Consider the following 27,866-nt stretch of genomic DNA (forward strand, 5'->3'; position numbering starts at 1 on the left):
GCCCGGAGAATCCTATGGACAGAGGAGCCTGGCAGGCTACAGTCCATGGGGTCACAAAAGTCAGACATGACCTAGCGACTCAACCGCCACCCTAGAATGTTACCGAGAAACCAATTGGTTGTTGAGATTTTATTACTAGCTGGGTTGGTATAGCTTTTTTTATCAAAGTGCTGGATACCTTATTTCCATCATAGCTAGTTTCTCTTAACTCCTCTAACTCACTTTCCTGACCTAAAATATTCTGTCTTAATATTTTGGCCCTTAGCCATTTCCACATCATTTATTCTTCTCAGTACATGTCTTTTTTTGCCTGATTGGCGCAATGGAATGCTATGGATATGTAGAAAAGGAAAGTTACAGTAGCAAAAGCTAGAATACTCACGGAAGATAAGATGACTATTATCTGCCTTCCTTTGACTTACCAAGTTACTAAATTTGTTCGCCTTGTACTATGCCTTACAGCTTAGGTATGTAACAAATTCATTACTTGTGCCACTTCAGGAATGTCCATGTTATTTGAACATAGGAATAGATTTTTACAGTAGATGAAAGCGGCAGAAGTATTTTAAAATCCTTCATATAAGGGGAATTCAATATCTTTCATTCTCCAAAGGGATTGTCATCTTCCTGAAAATGAAGAAAGAGAGATTTGGCATGTCTTCCTTACTTGTGGCTGTTGGTATATCCAAAGGCAGGTAAACACATTAAGGTGAATTTCCTCACAATGTATGGCATACTGCTAAGTCACTTCAGTCATGTCCGACTCTGTGCAACCCCATAGACAGCAGCCCACCAGGCTCCTCCATCCCTGGGATTCTCCAGGCAAGAACACTGGAGTGGGTTGCCATTTCCTTCTCCAATACATGAAAGTGAAAAGTGAAAGTGAAGTCACTCAGTCATGCCCAACTCTTAGCGACTCCATGGACTGCAGCCTACTAGGCTCCTCCGTCCATGGGATTTTCCAGGCAAGAGTACTGGAGTGGGGTGCCATTGCCTTCTCCTCGTAGTATGGCATACTACCCAGTCTCAAAGGCAAGGTCAATTTCAGCCCAGTTCAATTGCAGCCTTACCTTGCAGCTGGAGATTTAATCTATATGTTTTTGAACCTTGTGAGTTTCAAGAATAGGAAGCAATCAACTTTGTTCAGGAAGCAGTCTATGATTCTTTTACCTGTTTCCTCATCCAGTCAACACACACTTGAATCTCTAGGGTAAATTGGCTTCTTGAGTGTCTTCCAGTTGGGAAGAACTGGAAGTTCAGTTGAACTTCTGTCAGGACTGTGGACTTGAAGTTCTTAGCACTGCAGTGACTGCAAGCCTCGGTATCAGGTTTGAGTGATGGTAGCTAAAGCTGTTTAACGCATAATTGTCTAAAGCTCAGGCAAACCAGAATTCCTTTCATGCTTCCTTTTCCTTTCCTTCCTTCCTAAATCCAGTTTGTTCAGCTTGCATTGTTAGGAAAGTGTTGGATTTGTAGATAAGAAAAAGTGATTATAGAAAATAGGAAGGAAAGAGAGGCAGTAGTGTTAGCTGCAGCTACCTCTATCTTCTTTTTAAGCTTTGGAATTCAAGTGGGAATTAGTCATATACTCTCAAGTCTTTTTCTGTTAAAAGATTAAAAAAAAATTTTTTTTGCACTTACAAACTCAATGTTTCTAAGTGAAAGAAACTAGCCAAAAAAGAATTTCTGGTTCATGTGAACTGGGAAATAGTCAATAGTGATACTTGGTATTAGTTTGTTGATCTAATTAATATAGCCATGTCTTTAGAAACAACATAAAATAGAATACTTTATTTCTAGGTTTTAAAAATTTTACTGAAATATAGGTGATTTACAATGTCGTGTTTCAGGTGTATAGCAAAGTGATTCATAACTCACGCATAGGTTATTACAAGATACTGAGCATAGTTCCCTGTACCACACAGCAGATTCTTGTTGGTTATCTATCGTATTTTTTATATATATATATATATATATATATATATATATTTAATACAGAGGGTGGGAATGAACACACATTCAGGAATAAAATGGGTAATTACTGTTACTGGATGTTAACAATTTCTACCAAGGAGCTATTGTAACTCTTTATTAAAGAATAGTCTAGTGAAGACTTTGACTTGTGGCTCATTTTTCACATTATGGAAAAACATTTTTCATCTTATCTTGCATTCTTATACTGGAAATTTGGGTGCTAAGATAAGGAATATTTTTTCAAGTTTTAGTCCTATTGCTAGTCATTCCTGTTATTCCACTTGCTCTGGTTTCACAATTTAAGAAATACTGAGGTGATGCAGAGATAAGACAACAGTGGGGCCTGACTCAGGGCAAAACTAACATCAAATTCCTGAATGAACCAAATAAAATACACTCTTCCATTCTAGAAATGTTAGTGGCAAGTCTTAATCAGAGAATGGAAGGTTTCTATTTATTCCTCTGAGCAGTTCATAAAGTCCAAAGAACTACATAACATGAGACCATTTGGAAACTTTGAAGACCAACTAGTGACTTTTCTTAACTGTTGCACAATATCATTCAAATTCTGAGCATCACGACTTGAGAACTGGAAATCTTGGAGAGGGTTTAAAGAGCCACAATGATTACTAATAACCTTGACAAGTTTTAGAAATGGCCAGGTAATTACAGGATGAACTTAATAGAAACACAGTAATTTAGAGGAAGAGAAAAATAAGACACTATAAATACAAGGGAGAAGGCTTGGCTTTGTGGGGAAATGTGGGAATTAGTAAATCACAAGTACAACATGAATTAGCCATATAAAAGAGATGTTTTATTTATTTATTAGTAAAACCCCCAAACTTGTAGATTACATGTGGGAATATTGTATTTAAGAAAAAGGCAGCTATTCTCTAGTCAATTATACAGTTATTCACATTAAGCACCTATCACATCAGGCTTGACACTGAATGCTGGCATAAACCGGGGAAGCAGACATAAGACCAGCACCTACACGGAGCTCGCTGAAGTGTGGTAAATAACAAAGCTGGTACCTTTAATACTCTCTTCGGTTTGTATTCTGTAGCCAGCTTCGACTATAGCAAATACTGTGAACTCCCTGAGGCAGAGATCTACTTTTATATTTTGGATCCCATTCCGTGTCTAGCATAGCATCTTTTAAGAAATCAACTTGGATTCAGGGGTAAAAATAAGCCGTAAACGAACTAAAATTCGAAAAAGTAAACACTAGTCTGATCAAATATGTCGATCAAAATCTGCAGGTTTTCTCTTCAGCGAGTAATAAATATTTGAGAACCTATTATACGCAGAACAGTTCTCAACAATGCTTTGTGCACAAAAAGGAAGGAGGGAATGGATTCACATTGCACATCACGATAATTACCGTGGAAATCCTGGCCGGGTGGATAGCCCATCCTCGAGTTCCACCAGCCTCCCAACCCCTTTTCTTTCCCTTTTAACCGAAATACAAAATGCATAAAGCAAAAGCCACAGGGACAGGACGCACTGCTACCACTGGGGGTACAAACACCAGCTCCCGCAGGTCGGCCAGTGCGGAGGAACAAGACCCACCCCGGCTTCCCGGCTTCCCGGGCGCCCGGGATCTAAGAGCGGACGAGGCGTCCCCCCAGAGGAAAGACACGGCGCCGCAGACGCCTGCCCCGCCCCGGGTCCTGTTCCTCTCGGGCTCCCCTGACCATTCGGGCGTGCGCTCCGCTGAAAGGTCAGTGGAGCACGATTAGGAAACCATGCACTCGAGACCCCGACAACATTCACTTGCCACCCACTCGAGCCCCACCGCCCAGCAGGCCAAGCAGGCCGGACTACGAGGCCTCGCGGTAAAGAGCCTCCGTCCGCCCCGCCTCCTCGCCCTCCTGCCGGCCCCGCCCTCGCTCTCTTACCCCTCCCCCGCTCCCGCCTCGCTTCCCCGACAATCTCCTCGCGCTCACGGCCCGGCACGCGCGCTGCGCCCGGCCGCCGCCGCCGCCGCTGCCGCCCCGCCGCCGCCGCCGCCGCCGCTGCGGAGCGTTCCTTCGCCGTGCCTGGCTTCCAGCTTCGGGCCGGAACCGGAAGTTTAGGGGGCGGGGCTGGCGGAGGCCAGGGGACCGAAAACGCGGCCGAGCCTGGAGCCCGGAGCCGGAGCCAGAGCCTGGACCAGAACTTGGCCGCCGCCTGCACCACCGCAGCCGCCCGCCGCTGCTTCCCCGCGCCACCGCCGCCGTCTCGGCCGCCACCGCCGCGAGCTCGGCCGCCAGTGGTCCGCGGACTTTGGGTGTCCGGGTTGAAGGTCGGTCCGGACGTCGGACCCAGCTCGGTTCCCGGACTGTCCGGGCGGCAGCGGACGCCGCCGCCTCCTCGTCGCCTCAGCCTGGCGTTTTGTTCGGAGAGACCCGAGAGGCGAGCGGAGCTGACAGTGATTTTGACAGTGATTTAAACCCGCTTTTGTTGTTGTTGGCTTTTCGTTGTTTGGTTTTGTGTGTTGTGCTTGTGTGTGGCGGTTTTTCCCCCCGTGGTGCATTTTTTTTTTTATTGTTGTGCTCGCTCTTTTTATTTTTAATTTTTCTTTTTTTTGACCCCGTGAACGTTTTTTTGGTCGGGGCTTCCGAATATGTTTTATGACGGTTGATTTTACACCAGGAGGTTTGTCTCCGAGGAAGACCCAGGGAACTGGATATTTAGCGAGAACTTCCTACGGCTTCCCCGGCGTCTCGGGAAAATGGGAGCTGCTGCAAAGTTGGCGTTTGCCGTCTTTCTTATCTCTTGTTCTTCAGGTAGGTGCATGGAGCGCGGCGCGGCGGGGCTGCCGCCGCTGCCGGAGGCCGCGGTTGTTGTCGGGTCGGCGAGCTCCAGCGGAGCCTGGGGAGGTTTCCCCACCCCGAGCCCCTCGGCTGCCGCCCTCCGCACCCCCCACCCACCCCGGGCTGATTATGATCTGGAAAGCTCCATGAATTTTTCTCTTTTCGCGTTTGGTTGGCGACTGATAAGAGTGACTGCTCTGATGTTGTGGAAGTGAGAAAGTCATGGTTTGTGGCCGTAACGCTGAATGACAGCGCTGGTTGGCTTGCAATTAAGCCGCAAATACCACAAGTGACAATTTATGCAAAGGTTTGAGACCCGAAAGGCGTATTCCAGAACGTCCTTTTAGTGTGGCATATTCCAAAAATAAGGGTGTTTTGTTGTTGTTTGTGTTTGTTTGATTTTTAACGTCTTTTAATCAGTGCTTCAGTGACTATTACAGCAGATCAAGTCAGTTGCTACTTAATTTTGACCGTGAGAAACAATGCATTATATCAGCAATTTCATCTGGGTGTCCCCTCACGTTTTCTGCAACTTCAGTGTCCAGCAGTGTTAAAAATAGTTGTAGTTGTTGTTGGAGTATTAACAATAACCCAGTGCAGAAGAGGTATGCCACTGTTTGTTGCTAATGTGCTGGCTTTCAACCACCATTTATGTGCTCTTTTCTGGCATAGATTTTGCTTACCTACGGAATACTTATTTTAAACGCGTTGTGTTGGAGCATTGTTTTCGATTTAGAAAACCCATTTGAAATTGTTCATACTGTCAGATACACTGTAGTCATAAAATGGGTTTTGGCCCAGGGTTGGAAGAAGAATTTGGCTCATTTATATTTGAAATTTTGATTTTGTGAGAACGTTCTGTGGTTGCAACCAGTGGTTGGAAAACTATCTAGGCTTTTGTATTTGAAATTCTGTAAATGAATACAGCATCTCGCTCAAAGGTGTGTAGATGTACATAAGAGGAGAGTTAGTTTGTAGATGAAACAGTTTTAAAGTGGCAGTGGATGTATTTATCATAAAATTCAATATTCAGTTACTGTGTTGTGAGATAGAATTATAGGGGACAACCAATTGACAGGTTTCATGGCCATGTCTTTTATCTCGTTTGCCACAGGGAAATTAGAGGGTGGTAGTCTTTTCTTTGTGTACCTCTGTGGTGTGTGTGTTTGTGTGTGTGTGTGTTGGTGTCCATCAGTCCTCCCTGCCCCCCTTTTTAATAGAATCTTTTGTAATGTATAGAATTTGCTGAATGGTACATTTCCTTGTGGTTAATAAATGGATAAAGTCTAGTCTTCTGTCTGTAGTGGTATTGATCAGTTCCGGGTGGGCTGAATGTGTTTGTGAAATGGCGATCATTGCCAGAGATTAACCAAAAGAATCATGTCTGTTTAAATGGAAGAAGGAACATGCTTAAGGCAGGCTGACGGTTCTTTTTGTGCAGGGTTTGGGGAGGAAGATAAACAATGGTGTCTCTGAAATGAAAGAATACTGGATAACATTAAACCTCTTGCTTTTTGTGATATAACCTAACCATGTAGTTTTTATTTTTTCTGTAGTACTCTTCCTCCTCTGCCCCTATATGTTCTGGTTGGTGAACTCCTCTTATTCATATCCCTTTTTCTGATCTCCTGCCCTTGAGGAGGAGGGGCATCATGGCCACTGACCAAGGAATTGTGGACATTATTCCCTCCCAAACCCACGGGAGTCACACTAATTGTTGAAGGAGGCTATTCTTGAGCAGTCTCAAGGTATTACTTCTGGAAAAGCAGGCTGTCGCTATAGATGTTACAGCTTCCTTTGCTTGGCTTGGGAGTAAAAAGAATTGAGCATTAGTTTCTTGTAGGATTATTTTCACTGAGTCAGGAGGTTAATAGGGCTAAAATTTTCCAATAAAGTAATTTTGTAACTAGAGAGTACATAGATATTGCACTTACATTAAATTAAGTATTGTTGAATAGGTTTTTTAAAAAATCCTAGTTTAAAATATAATTCTGTTGAAGATAATTGAAATAAATCTTAAAGACTTTAATCCATATTTACACATGAAGATTTTTAATACTTAAAATGTCTGGTTTTTAAAGGTCTTTTGTTACGCATCAGATGCACTCTCAAAGAGGATTATTATGTTTTTTTTTTTCTAATTGATTTTTCTGTGTAATATTTAATCTGGCCTGCTGGAAGCATGAGGATGACTATTTTTATGAGAAAACATTTCCAAAGTTGTCTTTTAGTTTGTTTATGGATATTTGATATTTTAAAAATCAAATGAAGAATAGTAGTAAAGAGCGGTTTTACTTCAGGTGTTTAGGGTGGATGTCTACTGTTCTCTTTAATATTTTGTGGACTTGGATTTTTCATTTTCCGTCCCACGGTGTGGATACTAGAGACTCATTATGTAGAGTGTTCCTCTAGGATATGGCCAAGTGTATAATTCACTCCTTTCATTCTAGGGGAAATATTTTTTAAGTTTTGCCATCATCCTGAAATGCCTTCAGATTCCTTTTGATTTTGAATGTTTTCATTGCCCTTATCCTTACTCAGATTCTGTTTCAAAACACAAATATATACTTCTTAGTTATTTTGTTTTTAAAGCATTGTGGTTAATTTGTATCATTCTCCAAATGTGTTGAAATCTGAGGAAGAATTTAATACTTGCTCTAGTGTTTAGGTTTATCTTCTCTAGAGTGATGCAGCTATTGTGGTATTTGAGTTGCATTGAATAAGCTGAGAATTCCTTTGGATTCTATGGGAACTGAAACAGTCTGGTCTATATATTTAATGAAATAAGAAATGGAGATAAAGTAGTTTTGTGCATTTTCTTCTGTTCAGCATGGCAATACTGTGTGGGTGTGTGTGGATATGTGCATGTATGTGTGATTGGAGGGGTCATTGGAGTACAGTGAATCTTCTGGAACTCTTGAACTTTGACTAACAAGTGATATTAAATGCTTTTGTTTTCTATAAGGCAGAATCTCTTAAATATAGTCTGTGATCAGATTCAAATATATTATCTTGGAACATTAATACCAGAAGAAAAACAAAACAGTACCTTCCCTTCAATTCATTTTTTTCTGCTTGTAAGTCAGTTCTCAAGCTTGGGTGACTTTTGCTCCCCAGCCCGGCAGCTCTTCCCCAGGGGCCCTTTGGAGACATATTTGGCTGTCACAGCTGTGGGGGAGGAGGAGAGGGTGTGCTACTGGCATCTAGTGGGTAGAGGACGGGATGCTGCTGATCGCCCTGTGATGCACAGGACAGCCTTCCACAACAAAGAATTATCTGGCTGTGAATGTCAGTAGTGTTCAGGGTAAGAAGCCCTATTCTAAGTTCTTAATTTTAAAAAGCATTAGTATATTAGTAAAAGGTCTCTGCTCTCCCTCCCACAGTTAGTCATCTAAATTTTACAAGTAATGGCATTTTTGATCTCCAGGTGACCTTGTATTGAGAGTTTTCATCTTTTCATTATCTTTAAAAATTAGAGTTACTAGGAGAATAGACTATAGGTACATATGTTATTTTATCCTATTGTACTTCAATAAAAATACTTTTGCTGACTGTTACAAATAAACTTTTTCCAGTCATCTGTTATGATGGAGTACTTTTGAAGACTGTATATTCATGGATATGAAGAGTGATTGGTCAAGGTATCAAGTTTAATTATTTTTGCTTTTGATCCAGTAGTTTCTTTGCTCTTAGCTATCATCTTTAAGACTATTTCCTCCTATCCTTATTGAAATCACTGAATGATGTGGTGACAGCAGGGGTGTGAGAGATAGAGAGAAGGAGGAGGAGGAGGAAGGGAGGGTGACAGAGGGAGAAGAAAAGAGATGGATTAATACAATGCCTGAAAGTTTTGTAAGTTTCATATGGAAGAAATATTTTCACTATTACATCTTCCCTGAATGGAAAAACTGAATTTACACCTTGAGTTTTTTTTTTGGAAAGAATATTTCCTTTATCTAGCAAATTTTTAATTTTAAAAAACTTTTAAAGTGATTTCTTAATTACATAATTTTCTTGAGAACCTGTTATCTGGATTTTGGTTACCATTAGACTCGTTTAGGCTATACTATTAAGTAATATTCTATGATCTATTGCAGACCCTTGTCCTTTTTGAGGTTAAAATTTGGCCGTAATTAATAAGTGCTTATTTTGTTTTGAACTCTGGTTTTAAGGAAGTTAGCCAGCCAGGATAAGAATTACAGTCAAGTACTTAAAGTAAACAGCGCTATACACCATAGAGAGGAAAAATTCTGAAGTTGCTCTCACAAAAAAAAGCATGCAAATAAATCTCATAATTTTCTTTGTAACACACCTCCCTAGACATATCTCTGGGACTAGCTGACATTTTCATCTTTTGTGTCCATTGGGCTCGTTATTTCATGAGAAGTAAAGCATAACTAAACCAAGTGAGATTTTAGTAATCTTTAAAGTGTCTCTTTAGATGCTAAAATTCTTTCATCGCTTGTTTACTTTTGTCGTTACGCTCATTTCTCATCTTTGGTGTCTTGTAAATCTGTGATTCACATTTGTCTTTTCATGCTCCCTAATGTTGCATTGTCATGGTGCCACTCAGTCAGGTAAGGTTGGCAGCATTTGACACTGAGGTTACTAGTGTTCCTCAGTTTTATTCCATATTCTGTAACTTATCATTTCTTCCTTTCCCTTTCATTGCGATTCCCTTTCTCCTTTCCACTCTTGCTTATCTTCTCTGTTGCTCCTGTACTGTAGGCTGCTTACTTGTGGAACTTACTCAGTTACTTAGTATCAAGGATGGCTCAAGAGAGCTCAGCTTGGTTTAAATGAAAACAGATCAGATTTAGAATGCTTGAGAATTGACCAGATAGTCTTTTCTACTGTTCTTTTCATTTGTTGGTTTCTGGAATACCACACACACTTGGTGCTGGTGTTACTCTCTTGAAATCAGATGGTTTGAACTTTACATTGCTCTTACTCACATACCTTTTTAATATTTTGTTTTTCTTTAACTCTTGCTGTTTTCAAAAAGTCTGTCTCTTATTACTGTTCATTTATCATCTTTGTTTAAGCCAAAACTTGACCAGACCAGAGAGAATATTTTTTGCCGTAGCTGGGACCACATTACACTTCCACTTCCACATTACACATTACCACTTCTGTGGTAGATTTAATTCTGTTAGGTTATAATAGTCATGTCTAGACAGAAGATTGATTTCAAATCGACTATTGAGCATGAAAGTTCCAGGGATAATGTATAGAGGAAGGAGAAGTCAAAAAGGTAAGAAAACTGCAGATAGCAATAGACTTTCTGTCGTTCTGCAACTGGATTTGTGTTAGTCACTTTCACAAATGCAACACTTCTCGTGATCGTGGTTTGTTTAATGAAGGGACCTGAAAGGAATGTGGTGTTGTTTCTGAGGTTGGATTTCTTAAAGTATTAGCATGGTGACTTAAGGGGGAAAAAGGGGAGGTTCTTTTGGATACTGGACAAGAAAGTGGTTGTGGTGGTCAGTAGACGAGTCTGGTGCCAGCACTGCCACTGCCATTTCTTTTACCTGAATTTATTATGGTACCTTTCTGACTATAACTAATTTCCCTGCCACTAATTCCTCTCCCAGTCCAACCACATAGCTGCCAGATTAGCCTCATTTAAAAATGTCTGAATATGTCATTCCTGCTTAAAACCTTTCACCTGTCACCTTTAGCATGAAAGCTAAAGTCTTCAGACTGGCATACAGAGTCCTTTATCATTTAAATCCTGCCTCTTTTCTCTAAAAGCAGGTAAAGACTCTCCCTGCAATGCAGGAGACACCAGAGACACTAGTTCAGTCCCTGGGTCGGGAAGATCCCCTGGAGAAGGAAGTGGCAGCCCACTCCAGTATTCTTGCCTGGGGAATCCTGTGGACAGAGGAGCCTGACAGGCTACAATCTGAAGGGTCACAGAGAGTCAGACATGACTGAGCGACTAAGCACACAGAGAATAAGGGTATAGGCTCTAGAGTCTGACTTTGCTGGTTTACATTCTCATTTCACAACTTAACTTTAGGCAGATCACGTCACCTTTTGTGCCTCAGTTTTGTCATCTACAAAATGGGAATATTAATAGTGCCTACCTCACATAGTGGTTTCAAGATTAAATGTCACATAAATAAATGCCAGGTATTCTGCTGTGGCTCCTCTTCAGCATATGCCCTGTGCTCCAGCTCTTCAGACTCAACATACAGTTTCCTGAATGTGTCATTCTTCATTGTATATTAGTATGGTACTTTTGTACATGTTATTTCTTCCTCCTTTACCTGTTTTAACTCCTTGTTTGTGAGACTGATAAGTACCACCTCTTACAAAAAAAAAATTTCTCTGCCACTTAACCTAGAGTGAATTAGTTAATTTCTGTTCTTTATCAATGACCTTGATTCCAGTAATTACTCTTAATGTTTACTTGCATATATGTAGTATAGACTTTGAGCTCTTCGAAGACATCTTCTCTCTGTTCACAGACTCACACCTAGAACCTGGTATCTACTATGTGCTTAGCAAATGTTTACCTGAATGAATGAAGTAAAATGTTTTTATTTCTGGGCCTGAGTTTTCCTTTTATGTATTCAAGCAATAAACTTGGATTAGATGATCTCTAAACTTTTTTCCTACTGTAAAAGCTTTATGAGTCTAGTTCTAAGGGTAAAGTTTAATAGTGACATTTTATTAAGAAAAAGTGATTTTGCTGGTTGTTTTTTTGAGTATCCTTAAGTTCTGCCCCCTTTTTAAATGCTGTGTCTCTGATCCTTACACTAAATCGTTTAATATAATTTGAATTGTATAGATTTAAAAGACATCTTAGAGTATTTTGAATTCAGTGGCTTTCAGCTTTTTTGACCGTAACCAACAGTAAGAAATACACACTGCATCATGACCCAGTTCCCATATATGTAAATAGGTATGTGCATCAGAAATAGAAGTTTCATGAGGTTACTGCATGCAGGACACTTTTGTTTGTTTTTATATTCTATTTCATTAACAAATTTTTGATTATGACCCCATTAATTAATTCAGTAACCCACTAATGTGTTCTAAGCTCTCCCCAAATACTGGTTTTATTCTCTTCACCCAGTACTCGGAGTAGAGAAGGAAACTACATAAGTAAATATGTGCAGTGAAAAATACGTGCATTAAAAAATATGCTCATTATTTAATCTGCAATGGAGAACTTGTGCCTCCATACAGAATATAGGGAGAACTGGTCCCAGGGCAGAGCGTGGACCTGCTATGGCTGAGCTCATTTCTCTTCTGAACTACCTGGATGACTTATGCACATACAAAGGTGCTAAAACAAAATTATATTGTAATTTTGAATAGTTCAAATTTTTCATTTAGGAAAGACTTGCTGGAGGAGATAGGTCCTAATAATAGGGAAAAAAATATCTTGGCAGGAGGTTGAGAAGCATATTCGTCTTACTGTGTGGGAACAGGGACAAAATGGTATCTGGAATACAGAAAGCATTTGTGAGTAAACCCGACTATGGATGGTACGCAAGTTGAGATAGGAATTTTTGACTACATTTGACTAAATCTAATTTCTGTGATGGAAAAATGTTTAGAACTGCTTGAAGTAGAACAGTCTCAGTTGAGGGAGTTAAATCCAGGTGAAAAGTTATTAAAACCAAGAAGAGGTAGGAGTGGATGAAAGACATCCTGATGACTATCCCAAATACTTATAGTATGTGGCATATAGAACAGAAAAACAGTTTAGAGATTAGGTAGAATGGCAGCACTACTAAATTAGATTGGTAAAGAAATAACAAGCCAGAAGAAAATAGGAAGCACTTTCATAACAAAAGAAATTCTGTAGTGAGAGATGGATTTAGAGTATAAGCATGAATGAAAATAAATATAGATTTGGGAAAATAAGAATACATAAAAATATGACAGCATATATTATTCCTCTTACATACAGTACAGTGTATGGTGGGTCTGTCTCCATTGTGAGGTTAATTCTAAGCTCTGTTTGTATTTAAATAATGGTCAGATTCCAGTAATTGCAGTGATGCTCATACTGGTCATTCAGATGATATTCTTTGAAATCTATGTGAGGCATTTTCTTCACCGTAAATTGTACTGCATAGTTTTAGAAACTTTTCTGAGGTTGGTATATGTGATTCAGGCCTGTTTCCTGAACCTTTTCAGTACCTTTTTTTTGCACTAGATAACAGTCTCTTTGGTATTAGTAATTGTAATCATGTTGGGAATCATTTTATTCTCTAATGTTGCTGAACAAAAATAATTGTAAAGCAATGAGATAATTATTTGAAAGGCTTACGTAAGGAGGGGTTGCCTTTTAAGATGAATCATCTTTACATATTGTAGTAATAAGCCTATCTTATCTAAAGCTTTAAGAAAACAATTTTCCTACTAATGATTACTAACCTTATATTTTATAGAAATGAGCCCTGTCCTGGGAAAAACCTGTTGGTCTTCACATCTTTATGATACATTGTAATTCAAGCTTGTTCCAAGGCATTATTTCAAGAGGAAGGGGCATGGGCAAATTGTCAGATCTTGGCAAGCTTCTAAAGCTCTGAGATTAATTTTTTTTCATTTATCTATTTTTTAATTGAAGGATAATTGCCTTACAGAATTTTGTTGTTTTCTGTCAAACAATATTTTTTAATTTGTAAACCAAGATGTAGTAAAGGGAATAATATGCCATATAATACAGAGGCTGGGTCATAGTAGACTTTATGTACATGTCAGTTTTTAACCTTTCTTAAAGTCTTATTTTTAAAAATGTAGTATGTAAAACATTTACAATACAGTTTTAGTTTTTGGGAGATTTTTTAAATTTGCTGGTAAATTACTCATAAATTAATATGAAATAATATTTGACTATATGATTCGGCCATAGAAGATATCAGTAATGCTGCCAAATTGGTGCCAGGAAATATTTAGAACATTCAGCTATCATAGTTCTTTTGTAAAGAGTTCTCGTTCTAGCATGCGCTAATATTGGTGTGAATGTTCATCTTTATTTGTTGGAATTTAAAATATTTCTCATAGGCAATTTCACCTAAACATTAAGTGTTTTAAAACTTTTCATATAAAGTCTTGGAAGCTTCTCAAGTCAGTTTTGAGGTACCAGCTACCAGCTACCAGCTTTCAAAACATGGTTAGTGGAGTTTTGAGGTCAGTATTTTAAATGTGGTATAATATTTTGGACTAAAACTTAAGTCTTTCATTTAAATTCTTGCTTTCCTGCCGACTCTTTTTTAACCTTAGCAACCATGAAGACTTTACTCATCACTAAATTAAAGAGGATGAAATAAGTATTCATTCGTTTAACAAATAAATGTTGAACAACACGCTGGGCACAGTGCTAAGTGGTTGAAATGGAGCAATGAGCAAGACGCACGTGATAGTGCGCTTACAGAGCTTACAGTCATAAAGTAAGTAGTCAAGTAAATAAAATAATTAAGAATTGTCATATGTGCTCTAACAGGATTCTGAGAAGGTAACTTTATTTTGCCTCATGTCCCACATCACAGTCTCTAATTACTCAAGTTTATTTATCTACCTATTTATCATCTGTCCTTTGTACTACTAGACTGTAAATTCTGTGAGAGAGGGTTTCTCTCACTTATTGATCACAGTATCCCTAGAGCATGGTATGGTTTCTAGCAGAGTAGAAGCTCTGTAAATATCTGACTGACTGCCTGGAGAAATGGATGCAAGGATGGGACTAGAGAAATTGATAGGGACAAGATCATGCAGGGCTTTTGATCTAAGCTGGGAAAGAGACTAAAATCCAAAGGGCAGTGGAAAGCAGAGTTTTAAGGAGGAGCTTGAACTGTGTTGTGTGTTAAGGTCACTGGCAGCTGTCTGGAAAGTATATTGAAGGTGTGTAAGAGTGAGAAGGTGAGACCAGTTAGTTAGGAGACTGTTAACACCAGCCTAAGCTAGAGAGACTGTAAGATCCCTTCTAGCTTTGTATTCTAGTTGTTGCCTACATTTTCCAGTCTTACTCTCTTATTTTACTCGTTAGCCATTTTCCCCCTACTTTTTACTTAAGAAAAATGGATAGCTTATTGTGCATATGAGAACTGAATACGTCTCCCAAAACTCAAAAAGAGACAAAATCCAAGCCAGAGATTACTGAATTTTTTGTGGCAAATTCCTGTCTTTAGATTCTATGCATCTGCTAGTTACTTACTTACTTACTTACTCACCATTTTTATTTCTCTCTGGAACTTTGGCTTTACTTCTTTTTTCAAATGTCTATTTTTTTCTTTTCTTTTCTTTTTTTTTTTTTTAAAGAATAGCACCTTTTGATTGTTTTATCATGCAATATACTGTATTGTTGACGTGACTGAAGATTCAGGAGCAGAAACCAGCATATTTTATATCTTAATTCTTAGGAATTTGATATCTTTACAGCTTATCAAGATCTTGCAATAAAAGCTGGAAGGATAAATAGTTAATACTATGGGCTATTATTTTTACTCGGGGCTATTGCCTCTGTTAAGTAGTTAGCTTGAATATTTTTAACTGAAAGATTTCAAGCCTGTACCGTTGGTGGGAGGGGGAGGTGATGCTTGGCGCAATCAGCTATATTGGCAGAAGTTCAGCAGCATCATCTTTGACTAGGAAAAACTGCATTATTACACAGAGATAAAGCCAAAAGAGACATTAAACATCACTGCATTTAGAAATATAATGGTGGCTGCCTCTTTTCATTTGGTTTCATTTCTTTTCATTTTGGATGTAGGTAAAGCTAACTGTCTGTCTTTGGTTAGCCACCTTCTTCTGTTAATTCACCCTGTAAATATTATAGGTGACTTTATTTATTATTACCTTAAATAAAGTAATTAGGCTTTGTGCTACTTGGCAGTATAGTTTCACATAGCAAGATTAGTACGTGGAATTTGCTAATTATTTCTGTGTAAGCTTAGAGTTGAAATTAACTTCTGTAAGTACACTTTTAAAGAAAATGATAAAAAATGAGTAAGGGTAGTTACAAGATATTAATTATTCAAGATGGGCATGGTAATAGTAAAGCAATTTGGTTATAGGCATTCAGAAGAATAAAATGCCTTTCTAAATAATCATCCTTTTATTCCATATAAATGTTATATAACAAATCTTTCCAGGTAGCCTTTTAAGATATTCTCTTCCCTAGTTCTTTAGAGATACATAATACTTGGCTTGGGTGTTGAATTAGGGAATAAATTGTTATTTATATTGTTTGTTAAAATGTAAATAGAGATTACCTCTTGCCTGAGGGAGTTAGAAATAACAGAAGCAGTTAAATTAGGAGAGTTTAACTCCTGAGAGGACCTGACAGATTATCACGTACTATTTTCTCCATTAACTACCTTATCAGAATGGTTTTTCTGAAGAATAAACTATTCAAACTGAAGAATGAAATAAAATGAAAAGATTGGGGTCAGAGAAGAATGTTGTTATATTTTTTCTTTTTGAATCAGTGAAAGGTAGTTTTGATATTTCATCCACAGATCTGATCTTTCATTTCAAAAATCGCCCTCCATCAAAATTTGTAATTCTTAGTCTAGCAGCATATATTTAGCAACACTTATTAAGCAGTAGTTTTATGATTAATATCTAGTTGTATTTCCATGATATGGAAAGATACCAGCTCACTAAGCTAGAGAGCCTAAGAGTAGATGAACCTAGTCTGTTAGAAGATTGTAGAATTTCTGCTATTGGAACGTGTGGTTACTTAGTAAGGACTAGTTATAGAAGCTGTCTCTTTGGTACAAGGTAGCTGTTGCTTGAAAAGAATGGGTTTCTCAAAAACAAACAACAATAGGTCCTTCATCTCAAATTCAGTGAAAGTAGTTAATTATGCAGTGTGGGGACAGGTATATTAGAAAGAACGAGCATTCTGTAGGGAGAAGATGTGGATGTTGGGCCTTTCTTTATCATGATGTGATATACCGTGTGAACTTGGGAAAATTCCATAACCTTATTCATCTGTAAAATGGAGTTTATAGTACTGCCTCACAAGATTACAGTGAGAATCAAAGGCTATAGACATAAACACACTCGTATCATATATATGTGTATATGTATACACACACATATATGGAAGTTTTAAAACTTCAAAATATTATTCCAAATGGGTTAGTCGCTAAGTCGTGTCCATCTCTTAAAACCCCATGGACTATACCCCGCCAGGCTCCTCTGTCCATGGGAGTCTCCAGGCAAGAATCCTGGAGTGGGTTGCCATTTCCTTTTGCAAGTATTTGTAATTAATACAGTGATTTTTTTTCAAGGAGAGCAATAGGAAAGGTTCAAGTGAACTACAATAACACTTTTAATTCAGAATTTGTGGTTCTTTATCATAGACATTTATTTTTACCCTAATTCTTCTGTGAATAAAGGATTTGACTCTGTGAACAACCGAATATAAAATCTTAGAGGAAGATCCATTTCTTACAGTGACTGATGGTTCTTACAACAAATCAACTGCTTCTTATTCCTCCAAGTGTTTTTTACCCACTTGCCTTCCATTAGTCCTTACGAGGAGGTGGACCATACCCAACTTATTCACGGTAGTTTCCTCAGTGTTTGACACCTAATAGGTGTTTAACCGGAGAAGGCAATGGCACCTCGCTCCAGTACTCTTGCCTGGAAAATCTCATGGACGCAGAAGCCTGGTAGGCTGCAGTCCATGGGGTCGCTAAGAGTCGGACACGACTGAGCGACTTCACTTTCACTTTTCATTTTCATGCATTGGAGAAGGACATGGCAACCCACTCCAGTGTTCTTGCCTGGAGAATCCCAGGACGGGGGGCCTGCTGCGCTGCCGTCTGTGGGGTCGCACAGAGTCAGACATGACTAAAGCGACTTAGCAGCAGCAGCAGGTGTTTAACAGATATTTGTGAATGAATATTGAGTGCTTTCAAGTGCTTAGGATAGGGGCCACAGACTTTTTTGTAACGGACCAGATAGTAAATATTTTAGTCACTCTCTCTTGCAGCTACTCAGCTCTGTTAGTTGTAACACAGAAGCAGTCATAGACAGTACGTAAATGGATCAGTGTGACTGTGATCCAATAAAACTTTATTTATAGATACTGAAATTTGAACTTCATATGATTTTCATATGTCACAAAATCGTGTATTCTTGTTTTCAACCATTTGAAAATGTAAAAACCATTGGTCAGCAGCTGTACAAAATCAAGTTGCAAAGTGGATTTGACCCACTGGCAATAGTTTACCAGCCCCTGGCATAGCATATTGTATAAGTAGCACCCTCCCCTAGCTTAGAAATAAATATATTATGTTCCAAAAACTTTGTTTGGAACCCAGGAAGCATTTTCTTATAGGATCATTGTCATCTGTGTTGGTTACATTCCCAGACCAATCTACAAGCCTGTTTTACCTTCAATGTTCTGAATTCCAGCAGTACAACTTTATCCCTGGGAGTAACACTGTCTCTGAGGGAATATGGATTTAATATTCCTTCCTGGACCAGAAGGAACACAGACTTTCCCCAGCACTATCAGAATTTCCTTCTTCCCTGTTCTCTTCATTTCGAGTACCCTGCTCCCTGGGACTTTAGAAGGGTGGTGTGGTCACAAGACAAAAAAGCTTTGTGTGTATGGTTAGGTGGGAGAAAGGTGGCAGGGAAAGAAGGATGAAAGAAAACAGAAAAAATCAAGATGAATCACACACTGTAAGAGTAGTATTGCTCTGTGAAACCTTAGTTACGTGTGTCTATATGAGCTGGGTCACAGTGAGAATGTATTTCTTACTGTCATTGGTGATCAGAATGTTTGAAAGCCTGTGTTCTAAGGGTTTAAGGTGCAGATCCCGAGATCTTTTGTATCCTTTATTGTATGTGAGAGCCAAATGAAAATATAAAGTAAGCCTCTTGACCACTTAGGACAGTGTGTTTCTGGTAAAGTTACCTTATAAGGTGGTTACCTGTTTTACAGATGAGAAAACAGAGTCATGCAGCTAATAAGCTTCACAATTGAGATTCGAATATGTATTCTTACCTTGCTTAAGAATATCTGCTTCATCCAATATACCACGTTGTTTTTCCTTGTAGGGAAAGAAGGAAAAAAGCTGTGCATGACTTCCATTGAGTTGGAAAAACATCACAATTGTTGGCAAATCACCAGGTTTCTTGAGACATTGATTTAAGTATTAGGACAGGGCCACTGAAGAAAATAGGAACTGGATGAAGAGTGATATGATGTGTTAGAAAAGGGGGCTCTGTCAGTTCACCTTTACTTTTTCTTCTTTCTCTGTTCTCCCTGCTCCTTCATATCTCACCACCAGTATGGGCTCCTAACTCATACTAGAAACAGCAAGGGTTTCTAGTGGGGAAGAGGAACATAATCTTGTCTTTAGCTGAAAGGAGAATGAGGAGGGAAACCCAAGTAGCTAGGCCACCTGGTCATCCAGGTGAATTGGCTGTTCCCAAGTGGTGGTGGGTAAGTGGGTACCGATAGAAAGGGACCTGCTATTACTTGTGGTACAAGCAGAAATCTTGACTTTGAAGACTTGTAGCTTTGATATGCTAATTGAGAATAGTTCCTTTTTAGTCATTAAAGGAAAACCTCTCTTAAGCAGTACTTGGTTAACTAGACTTTGTTACCCATTTTAAGCACTTAAATTTCAAAAGGCATATTTACGTGTTGAGTTAGGAAGTCTGGTGACAACAAATTCATGCTGATTCTAATGTCTAACTTGATTTGGAATTGTCTTGGGAAGAGGTTGGGGCTTCCCTGGTGGTTCAGTTGGTAAAGAGTCTGCCTGCAATACAGGAGACCCCAGTTTGATCCCTGGGTTGGGAAGATCCCCTGGAGAAGGAAATGGCAGCCCACTCCAGTATTCTTGCCTGGGAAATCCCATGGACAGAGGAATCTTGTGGGCTACAGTCCATGGGGTCATAAGAGTTCAACACGACTTAATGATTAAACCTACCTAAACCTGGGAAGAGGTAGATTTGATAGGAAGGCTGTGGTTCTTAATTAGAAATGTAGCAAAATCATAGCAGACAAATACCTGGTTAATTGAATGGAAGGATGACAAACACTTGTAAAGTGTTCTCAGGCTGAAGTGAGATTCTTGATTTTGCAGTAGGACTTACTAATTTATATAGAAAAAGTGTCAACTGGTGATACCTGAAGATTTGGACTTAATATTTAGCCTTACCGATATTTTTAGCCTTATCTCCTACCTTGATGGTACTGCTTTGTATTATAATTGCCAGCTAATGTGTCTGTCTTCCAGTGGACTTGGAATTGTTTTAGACTCATTCATTGTAGTGCTAAGTTAGTGTTCAATGTAGGTCAAGAGCTCTGGAGCCAGAGTGACAGATCACGTATCTTGGCTCCATTATTTTCTGTCTCTGTGATGTAGGGGCAAGTTATGTAGCCTATCTGTACTGTGGTTTTCTCATCTGGAAAATGCAAATAATAATGGTATTTACTTTATAGAGTTATAAGGTGTAGGTGAGTTAATATAGTACAGTGCATTGAGTGATGTCTGGTATATAGTAAGCATTCTGAATAGCTCAAAAATATTAGTTGAAAGATAAAACAGACTGGGAGAAAATATTTGCAATGTTTGATAATATTCACAGTATTTGTTATCTGTAATAAAGAACTCTTAAGACTCAACAAGAAGAAAGCAAACAACCCAGTTAAAAAATGGGCCAAAGACTTTGACAGATACCTCACCAGAGATGATATACAGATGGTAAATAGCATATGGTAAATAAGCATATGATATCGTCAAGGAAATGGAATTTAAAACAACTAGGTACCACTACACAGTTTATTAGAATGGCCAAAATCTGAAACACTGATGCCACCGACTGCTAGCAATGATATGGAACAACAGGAACTCTCATTCATTTCTGGTAGGAGTGCAAAATGGTATAACTACTTTGAAAGACAGTTTGGTGGTTTCTTAAAAAACTAAAAATCTTCTTACCATATGATCCAGCAGTCACACATCTTGGTATTTACCAAGGAAATTGAAAACATGTTCACACAGAAGCCTGTATGTAGATGTTTCTAGCAGCTTTATTCCTAATTGCCAAAATTTGGAAGAACCAAAATGTCCTTCAGTAGGTTAATTGATAAACTATGGTACCTCCAGATAACGATGTATTTTTCAGCATTAAAAGAAATGAGCTCTCAAGTCATGAAAAGACATGTGTGTGTGTGTGGGATTAGAGAGTATATGGGATATTTCTGCACCTTCCTTTCAATTTTATTGTGAACCTAAAACTGCTCTAAAAAAAGTCTTAAGAGAAATAGTTGCTAATGCTGCTTGTTGTTTTTGTCCAGCACAGTATATAGCTTTAAACTGTTTATTGACTATTAATAAGTGCAATATAGTAAAATTATAATCTAAAATCTGAGGGCATCCTAGTACATTTAGTGAGAAACTCACATTTGGCAGATTGCTACAGTCTTTCGTTTAGGATACAATAGTTTTTTTCTTTATAACAGTTAAATGTATTTGTATATTTATTGGACTCTGATTTAACTCTAAAATATCAGCTCAGGGAAGAATACAGTTGGCTCTTCCTATCTTTGGGTTTTGCCTCCATGAATTTGACCAATTGGGGATCAAAACTATTTGAGGAAAAAATTCCAGAAAGTTTCAAAAACCAAAACTTGAATTTGCTGCACACTGGCAATTATTTTCATAGCATTTATATTTATATCTATTTTCATAACATTTACATTGCATTAGGTATTATAAGTAGTCTAGAGATGATTTAACATATACAGAAGGATGTACAGGTTATATGTAAATACTGCATCATTTTGAATAGAAGATTTGAGCATTTGAGCATCCTGGATTTTGGTATCCTTGTGCAGGGTGGGAAAGGTGTCCTGGAACCAGTCTCTTTTGAATATCATGGGGCAACCGTACTGACATTTCCAGTTATGTAATTTGGTGGTAAAATTGTTTCATATGTAAATCTGGGGAGATCCTTTCGGAAAACTATAGAGTGGAGTAGGGCATCATTCAGTAGTATATTCCCAAATAAGAGCACCTCAAAACCTTTTATCCCAAAATGAGGTAAAGTCAAAGGAAGCGGGTGTGCTGGGGGATAACTGTAACTTCCAAAAGTGTATCTAGTTGTATTTTCTCAATATTTGAATATCCTCGCTTCTGGGAGACAAGCTTCTTCTTGTGCTGTCCTGTGCTTAGTCGCTCAGTCGTGTCTGACTCTTCTGTGACCCCATGGACTATAGCCTGCCAGGCTCCTCTGTCCATGAGGATTCTCCAGGCAAGAATCCTGGAGTGGGTTGCCATGCCCTCCTCCAGGGGATCTTCCCAATCCAGGGGTCGAACCCAGGTCTCCCGCATTGGAGGTGGATTCTTACTGACTGAACCACCAGGGAAGCCCTTTCTCCTTCTTCTTAATGCTTTATAAAGTTTTCTGAGTGATTTCATATATGTTCTTATTTGATACTGTGTGAACCTGTTTGAGATAGGTTTCATGTTTCTTTTTGTTTTAGCTCAAATTCTAAGATAGTAGAATTAGTCTGAAGTCACTAACCAGTGGAGCTAGAACATAAACCCTGATTTTTAAGTTCTGTGTTCTTTTTAAAAAGTAAAGACCAGCTTTGGCTTCGTTATCCTCTGCTGTCTCCCACCCTTAGAGGAGGAAATGTTTGCAGCTGTTTATACTAGAGGTAGCTACTTTGCAGGCCATCCTTATACCATATTTTGAGAAATTCATGCTTGACGCTGGGAAAGGGAGGAGCCAGAAGTAGCAGTGCAGCAGTAGGAAGCACTGAAGTGCGCTCTAATTCCATGGCAGAGGGTGTTTTACTCTTGCTTGGATAGCTTGATGGCAACCGTAAATTCACCTATGTTAATTATTGCTGAAGGAAATTTGCAGGTAAATCCTGCCTTTGATTGCTGCAGAAGCGCTTTTATTACGAATGGCTAAAATTGTTTTCCTAATGGGTCATTGTTAGGTACGTTCCGTTACATGTGCATCACATTTTTACGTTTTTCTGATACTTACATTTATCTTATTGTTGGCTGCGCTGAATCTTCATTGCTGCAGACGTTTTTCTCTAGCTGTGGTGAGCGGGAGCTGCTCTGCAGTGGCCCTGCGCTGGCTTCTCCTCGCAGTGGCCTCTCTCGTTGTGGAGCACGGTCTCTGGGCTGTTGAGGGCTTCAGTAGTTGCAGCACATAGACTCAGCAGCTGCAACTTGTAGGCTCGGTAGTTACGGCTCCTGGGCTGCAGAGCACAGGCTCAGTAGTTGTGGCACATGAGCTTAATCGCTCTGCAGCGTGTGGATTCTTCCCAGATCAGGGATTGAACTAGTGTCTCCTGCGTTGGCAGGTGGATTCTTTACTGCTGAGCCACCATGGAAGCCTGCACAGTTTTACGTTACTGCATTTCTTTGGTCAAAACTGTAACTGGCAGGTTATGTTATAGCTCAGTCATTATATAAAACAAAGATTATTGTTTGTTAAAACACCATTATTGATAGTCACTGCTTTTTGCATGCTCTGGGCTAAGTAGTTTTAAGTTTTAGTGATAATGTGTGTTACTCACCCTACGAGATAAATATTATCCCCATTTTATAGATGAAGAAACTGAGACTCAGTGACTTGCCTAAGTAAATAGCAGAGACAATTCTGCAAAGGTCTGCAGGGATTAATTCTGTTATTCTGTTGAATCAGATATTCTGAAATGTTTATTAAAACAGCAATGACCAATTCCAGTGCAATGTGACTTCCTTTGAATCTATTCTGCCAGAATTCCTTCCCCCTGTTCCACCCTAACAGCAGCTATTTGTGGTACTCCTCAAAACCTGATATGCAATAAAAAATGCTGAGTTATCAAATTGAGTTTTTGATAATATATTATGGAGACTGTAGCTGATAGAGCAGAACTTTCCATCTCTTAAATGAAACTAATTGTTTGTGCACAGCTGTTTAGAGACTGAGAAACAGAATTGTTCCTTTTGGTTGTATAGTGAACCAGAATCAGAACTAGGTCAGAATTCATTTGCTCTGATCATCGCTTGGGTAATTAGTGAATCAAAAGATCAAAGTAAATGCATCTTTTAAAAATTATACCTTGATTCAGAGAGGTTGAATTAATTGAAATTTGCTCATGTTGAACAAGAAATCCAAGGTTCTTTTTGACTCACATTTGAAAAAGAATTTAATGATAGTGGTTGTTAATGACTTACTTGGTGCCTGTTACCTATGCTTGTTGGGTAAGGAAGAATGTGTTAGATAAGTATGAGTGTTTCTGGCCTTTGGATTTGGGATTCCTTTGCCTGCATTCATATTAAGACAAGTTGGTAAAAAAAAAAAAAAAAAAAAAAAAGATATACTTTGTTTTTCCAAATCCAAGGACTTCAGTTTTCTTTTACTGTAACTTTTAAGTTATAGATTAGCTTGCAGGAAACGGAAAGATGATGAAGAGAATAGAAAAGAAAGGAAATGCCTTATTTCTGTGTTTCTTAAACTAGGAATAATGAATAAAAGATGGCAAATGAGTGATAGAATTAGGAAAGCCTTAGTGATTTGATTTGAATTTAAGTGATTGGATTTATAGGAAAACTTAAATATTGTTGTATTGTGAATGCTTGTAGCTATGATTGAAATTATCTGTCATTTAAGGTGTACCTACTCTGTGCTCCTTGGTTAGTTTAGCTGCTCAGGTGTGTCTGACTCTTTGCGACCCCATGGACTGCCACTTCCGAGGCTTCCCTGTCCATCACCAACTCCAGTTAGTGTACTCTAACTCATGTCCGTGAGGCCATCCAACCATCTCATCCTCTGTCATCTCCTCCTCCTGCCTTCAATCTTTCCTGGCATCAGGGTCTTTTCCAGTGAGTTGGTTCCTTGCATCAGGTGGCCAAAGTATTGGAGTTTCAGCTTCAACATCAGTCCTTCCAATGACTATTCAGGACTGATTTTCTTTAGGATTGACTGATTGGATCTCCTTGCAGTCCAAGGGACTCTCAAGAGTCTTCTCCAACACCACAGTTCAAAAGCATCAATTCTTCAGCTCAGCTTTCTTTATAGTCCAACTGTCATATCCATACATGACCACTGGAAAAACCATGACTTTGACTAGACGGACCTTTGTTGGCAAAGTAATGTCTCTGCTTTTTAGTATACTGTCTAGGTTAGTATGCCAGTTATTATGGAGGTTACAAAAGGAATATGAAGTTATTGTCTAAGAAACGAGTCACTTTGGAGGTGATAAACCTTACACTCTAAACATAATGCACATTCTGAAACTGAAAATGTAATAGAAGAAAACATTTCATGTGTTATTATTAAAATTATTAATGGTGTTAATAATTATTAATGGTGTTAATAATTATTAATGGTGTTAGTCACTAACAGATGTTTCTCTCCTCTTTTTTGAAGCAGGGGAGGGGGTATGGCTTTGGTTTTCTTTTAGGACTTCACTAGGTGAGGAATCTTTTCAGATTCTACTTGGTCTAGTCTTGTTTGAGGCCTTGGCTCTCTTTCTGAATTTATTGCTGCTTAAAATAAAAGCACCATGAGGGTAGGGATTATGGCTCTCATGTTAATCACTGCATTCCTAGTGTCCAGTGCTCAATAAATATTTATTGAATACATTAAAATGAAAGAGTCTCTCTTTTTCCTCTGTCTTCAAAAATTTCTTTTCTACACTGGCTTTATATCTACGTTTTATTTTCTCTTGATTTGTTATCCTAGAGTAAGTGAAATAATTCCCTCAAAGATTAATGATTTTCTACTTGCCTAATCTAAAGGATTCTTGTTATCCATATTAGATTACTGCTTGACTTTCGTGTAACTTTGATCCTGTTGTCTATCTGTTCCTCCTTGAAATTCTTTTGTCCGTTTTACTTTCTCAGTGTTTCTGACTATAGCTCCTCACACGTCAGTTTTCATTCTGCCCATCCCTTTAGTTTATGTTTCTCAGAGTTCAATCCCCAAGGAATTCTTCATCTATATACTCTCCTTGTTGAAGTAATCCCATCTCTGTTCTTTCGCTTGTAACTAAATGTAGGTGTCCATAGTTAAATCTCTAACTTTGATCTCCCTCTGGAGCTCCAGACTTAATTATTAGTCATCCAGTAAATATAAGGTATATGTCAGAACTGGGAATATAGAGATGAATAAGATACAGTCTTTGTTCTAGAGAACTCACAACTTAATTGGAGGAGAATAATTAGTAAACTAGCAGTTAAGTAGCACATTATATTAGCGTGCCTGGGACTATAGAAAAAGATAGCCTAATTCAGTTTGGAGGGAGTCAGGTAATATTTTCCCTCAATGTTGCTTGCGATAATCAAAAGATGTTGAGGATTTTACCAGGTGAATAAAGTGGGAGGACTTCTTACGTTGTGAAGTCTGGTGCATGTGGTTTTTGGTGATGAGACAGCCATATGGAAACCTCAAGGTCTGAGGGTGTACAGCCTCAGCACAGAGAGTGAGAATTGTCCAGTCAGTGAAGCCAGTGTCTGTGCCAGCAAAGTGGTATGAAGTATTAAATCTAGGGGGAGAGAAGTGATTGTAAGAACAAGAGGGTCATTTGTAGAATTCTTCACTACTCAATCAAAAGCAGTGTGTGTAAGGGAATCATCTAAACTAAGCCTCTGAAAGGGATGTGTGCTAGATTTGCCCTTTTCTGTGATTCCTGTTGTATAGTTTAATAGTGGTCATAGTGCTTTAGGGCTGCCCCGACGGCTTAGCTGGTCAAGAACTCACCTGCCAGTGCAGGAGCTGCAAGAGATGCAGATTTGATTCCTGACCCAGGAACATTCCCTGGAGAAGGAAATGGCAACCTGCTCTAGTACTCTTGTCTGGAGAATCCAGTGGACAGAGGAGCCTGGTGGGCTGTAGTCCATGGGGTTGCAGAGAGTCGGACATGATTGAGTGCACACGCACACACACACAGTAAATCAACGTGGAGCTTCTCAGGCTTTAATAGGCGTGTGAATCACTTGGAGATAATATTAAAATGCAGATGCTGATTCGTTGTGTCTGGAGTGGAGCCTGAGGGTCTACATTTCTAATAAGCTCCTGGTGATGCCATGCTGCCAGTCCCTGTACTTTAAGTAGAAAGGGACCAAAGAAGCCAAAAGTGGCCAAAGGGAGAGGAGACAGCTTATATGGGACATGAATAATTATTACATGTTTGAGGAACTGGAATTAGTTCATGAGACCTAGATCATAAGGCATATTATGGGGTATGGTGGAGCAGTGATGAGTGAGAATGTAGAGATAGGCAGGGATCAGAACTTGATTTCCGAAGGAGTATTCCCAGGTGGTGCTAGTGATAAAGAACCCGCCTGCCAGAGCAGGAGACACAAGACTCATGGGTTCGATCGCTGGGTTGGGAAGATCCCCTGGAGGAGGAAATGGCAACCCACTCCAGTTTTCTTGCCTGGAGAGTCCCATCCATGGACAGAGAAGCCTGGTGGAGTACAGCCCATGGGGTCGTAGAGAGTCATACATGACTAAAGGGACTTACCACACACCACATTAACTTTATGCTGAAGGCTGTGGAAGGGCCATTTTGAGCCAGAGAATGCTTTGTCAGATTAGTGCTATTTAGCATAAAGAGATGCGTTAAATTTTCATCAGAGAGAGGTCAAAGTACTTGTGGCTCATTCTCATAGAGTAGCTGATGATATAGATCTAAGCTGGGGAAGGATTTGAATTTTTAGCCAATAGATTTACAGGCATGAATGAATTTGGCAGGAGAAAGAAAAAAGAAAACCAAAGATCAAACACTGGAAAATACTAACTTTTTCAGGATAGGGGGAAAGGACAAGGAAGAGCTTGTAGAGGAGACCTGAATGTGGCCAGAAAGGTAGAAGGAAAACAAGTATAGTGTCATTGTAAGAAATCTTGATGGAAGAAACATTTGACAGTGCCAGAGAGCTCAAATAAGATAGAACCTGAAAAGTTAACCACTAGATTTTAAATTTGGAGATTATTTGTAACTTTAGCAAGAGACATTTCAGTGGAATGGTGGAGACAAAAACAGTGTTGTAGAAGAAGCTGGGGAATGCATTGTGGATAAGGGAATAGGTTTGGCGGCGGTCGATTACTTTTTAGGAGATGTTGGCTGAGCAGGGGTGT

At 39.0% G+C, this 27,866-nt stretch overlaps 1 protein-coding gene across 1 annotated transcript in view; it reads left to right on the plus strand.

Moving 5' to 3' along the window:
- The first annotated feature begins 4,084 nt into the window (after nucleotides 1-4,084).
- Nucleotides 4,085-27,866, plus strand: part of ACVR2A (activin A receptor type 2A) — a 93,865-nt gene continuing 70,083 nt past the window's right edge. Inside the window, exon 1 of the mRNA XM_040229002.1 lies at nucleotides 4,085-4,748. Coding sequence (XP_040084936.1) covers nucleotides 4,694-4,748 — 55 coding nt within the window. The 5' untranslated portion in view covers nucleotides 4,085-4,693. The remainder of the gene's footprint in view (nucleotides 4,749-27,866) is intronic.

The sequence above is a fragment of the Oryx dammah genome, unplaced genomic scaffold (genome assembly GCF_014754425.2).
Source record: "Oryx dammah isolate SB20612 unplaced genomic scaffold, SCBI_Odam_1.1 HiC_scaffold_27, whole genome shotgun sequence".
Taxonomy (NCBI): Eukaryota; Metazoa; Chordata; class Mammalia; order Artiodactyla; family Bovidae; genus Oryx; species Oryx dammah.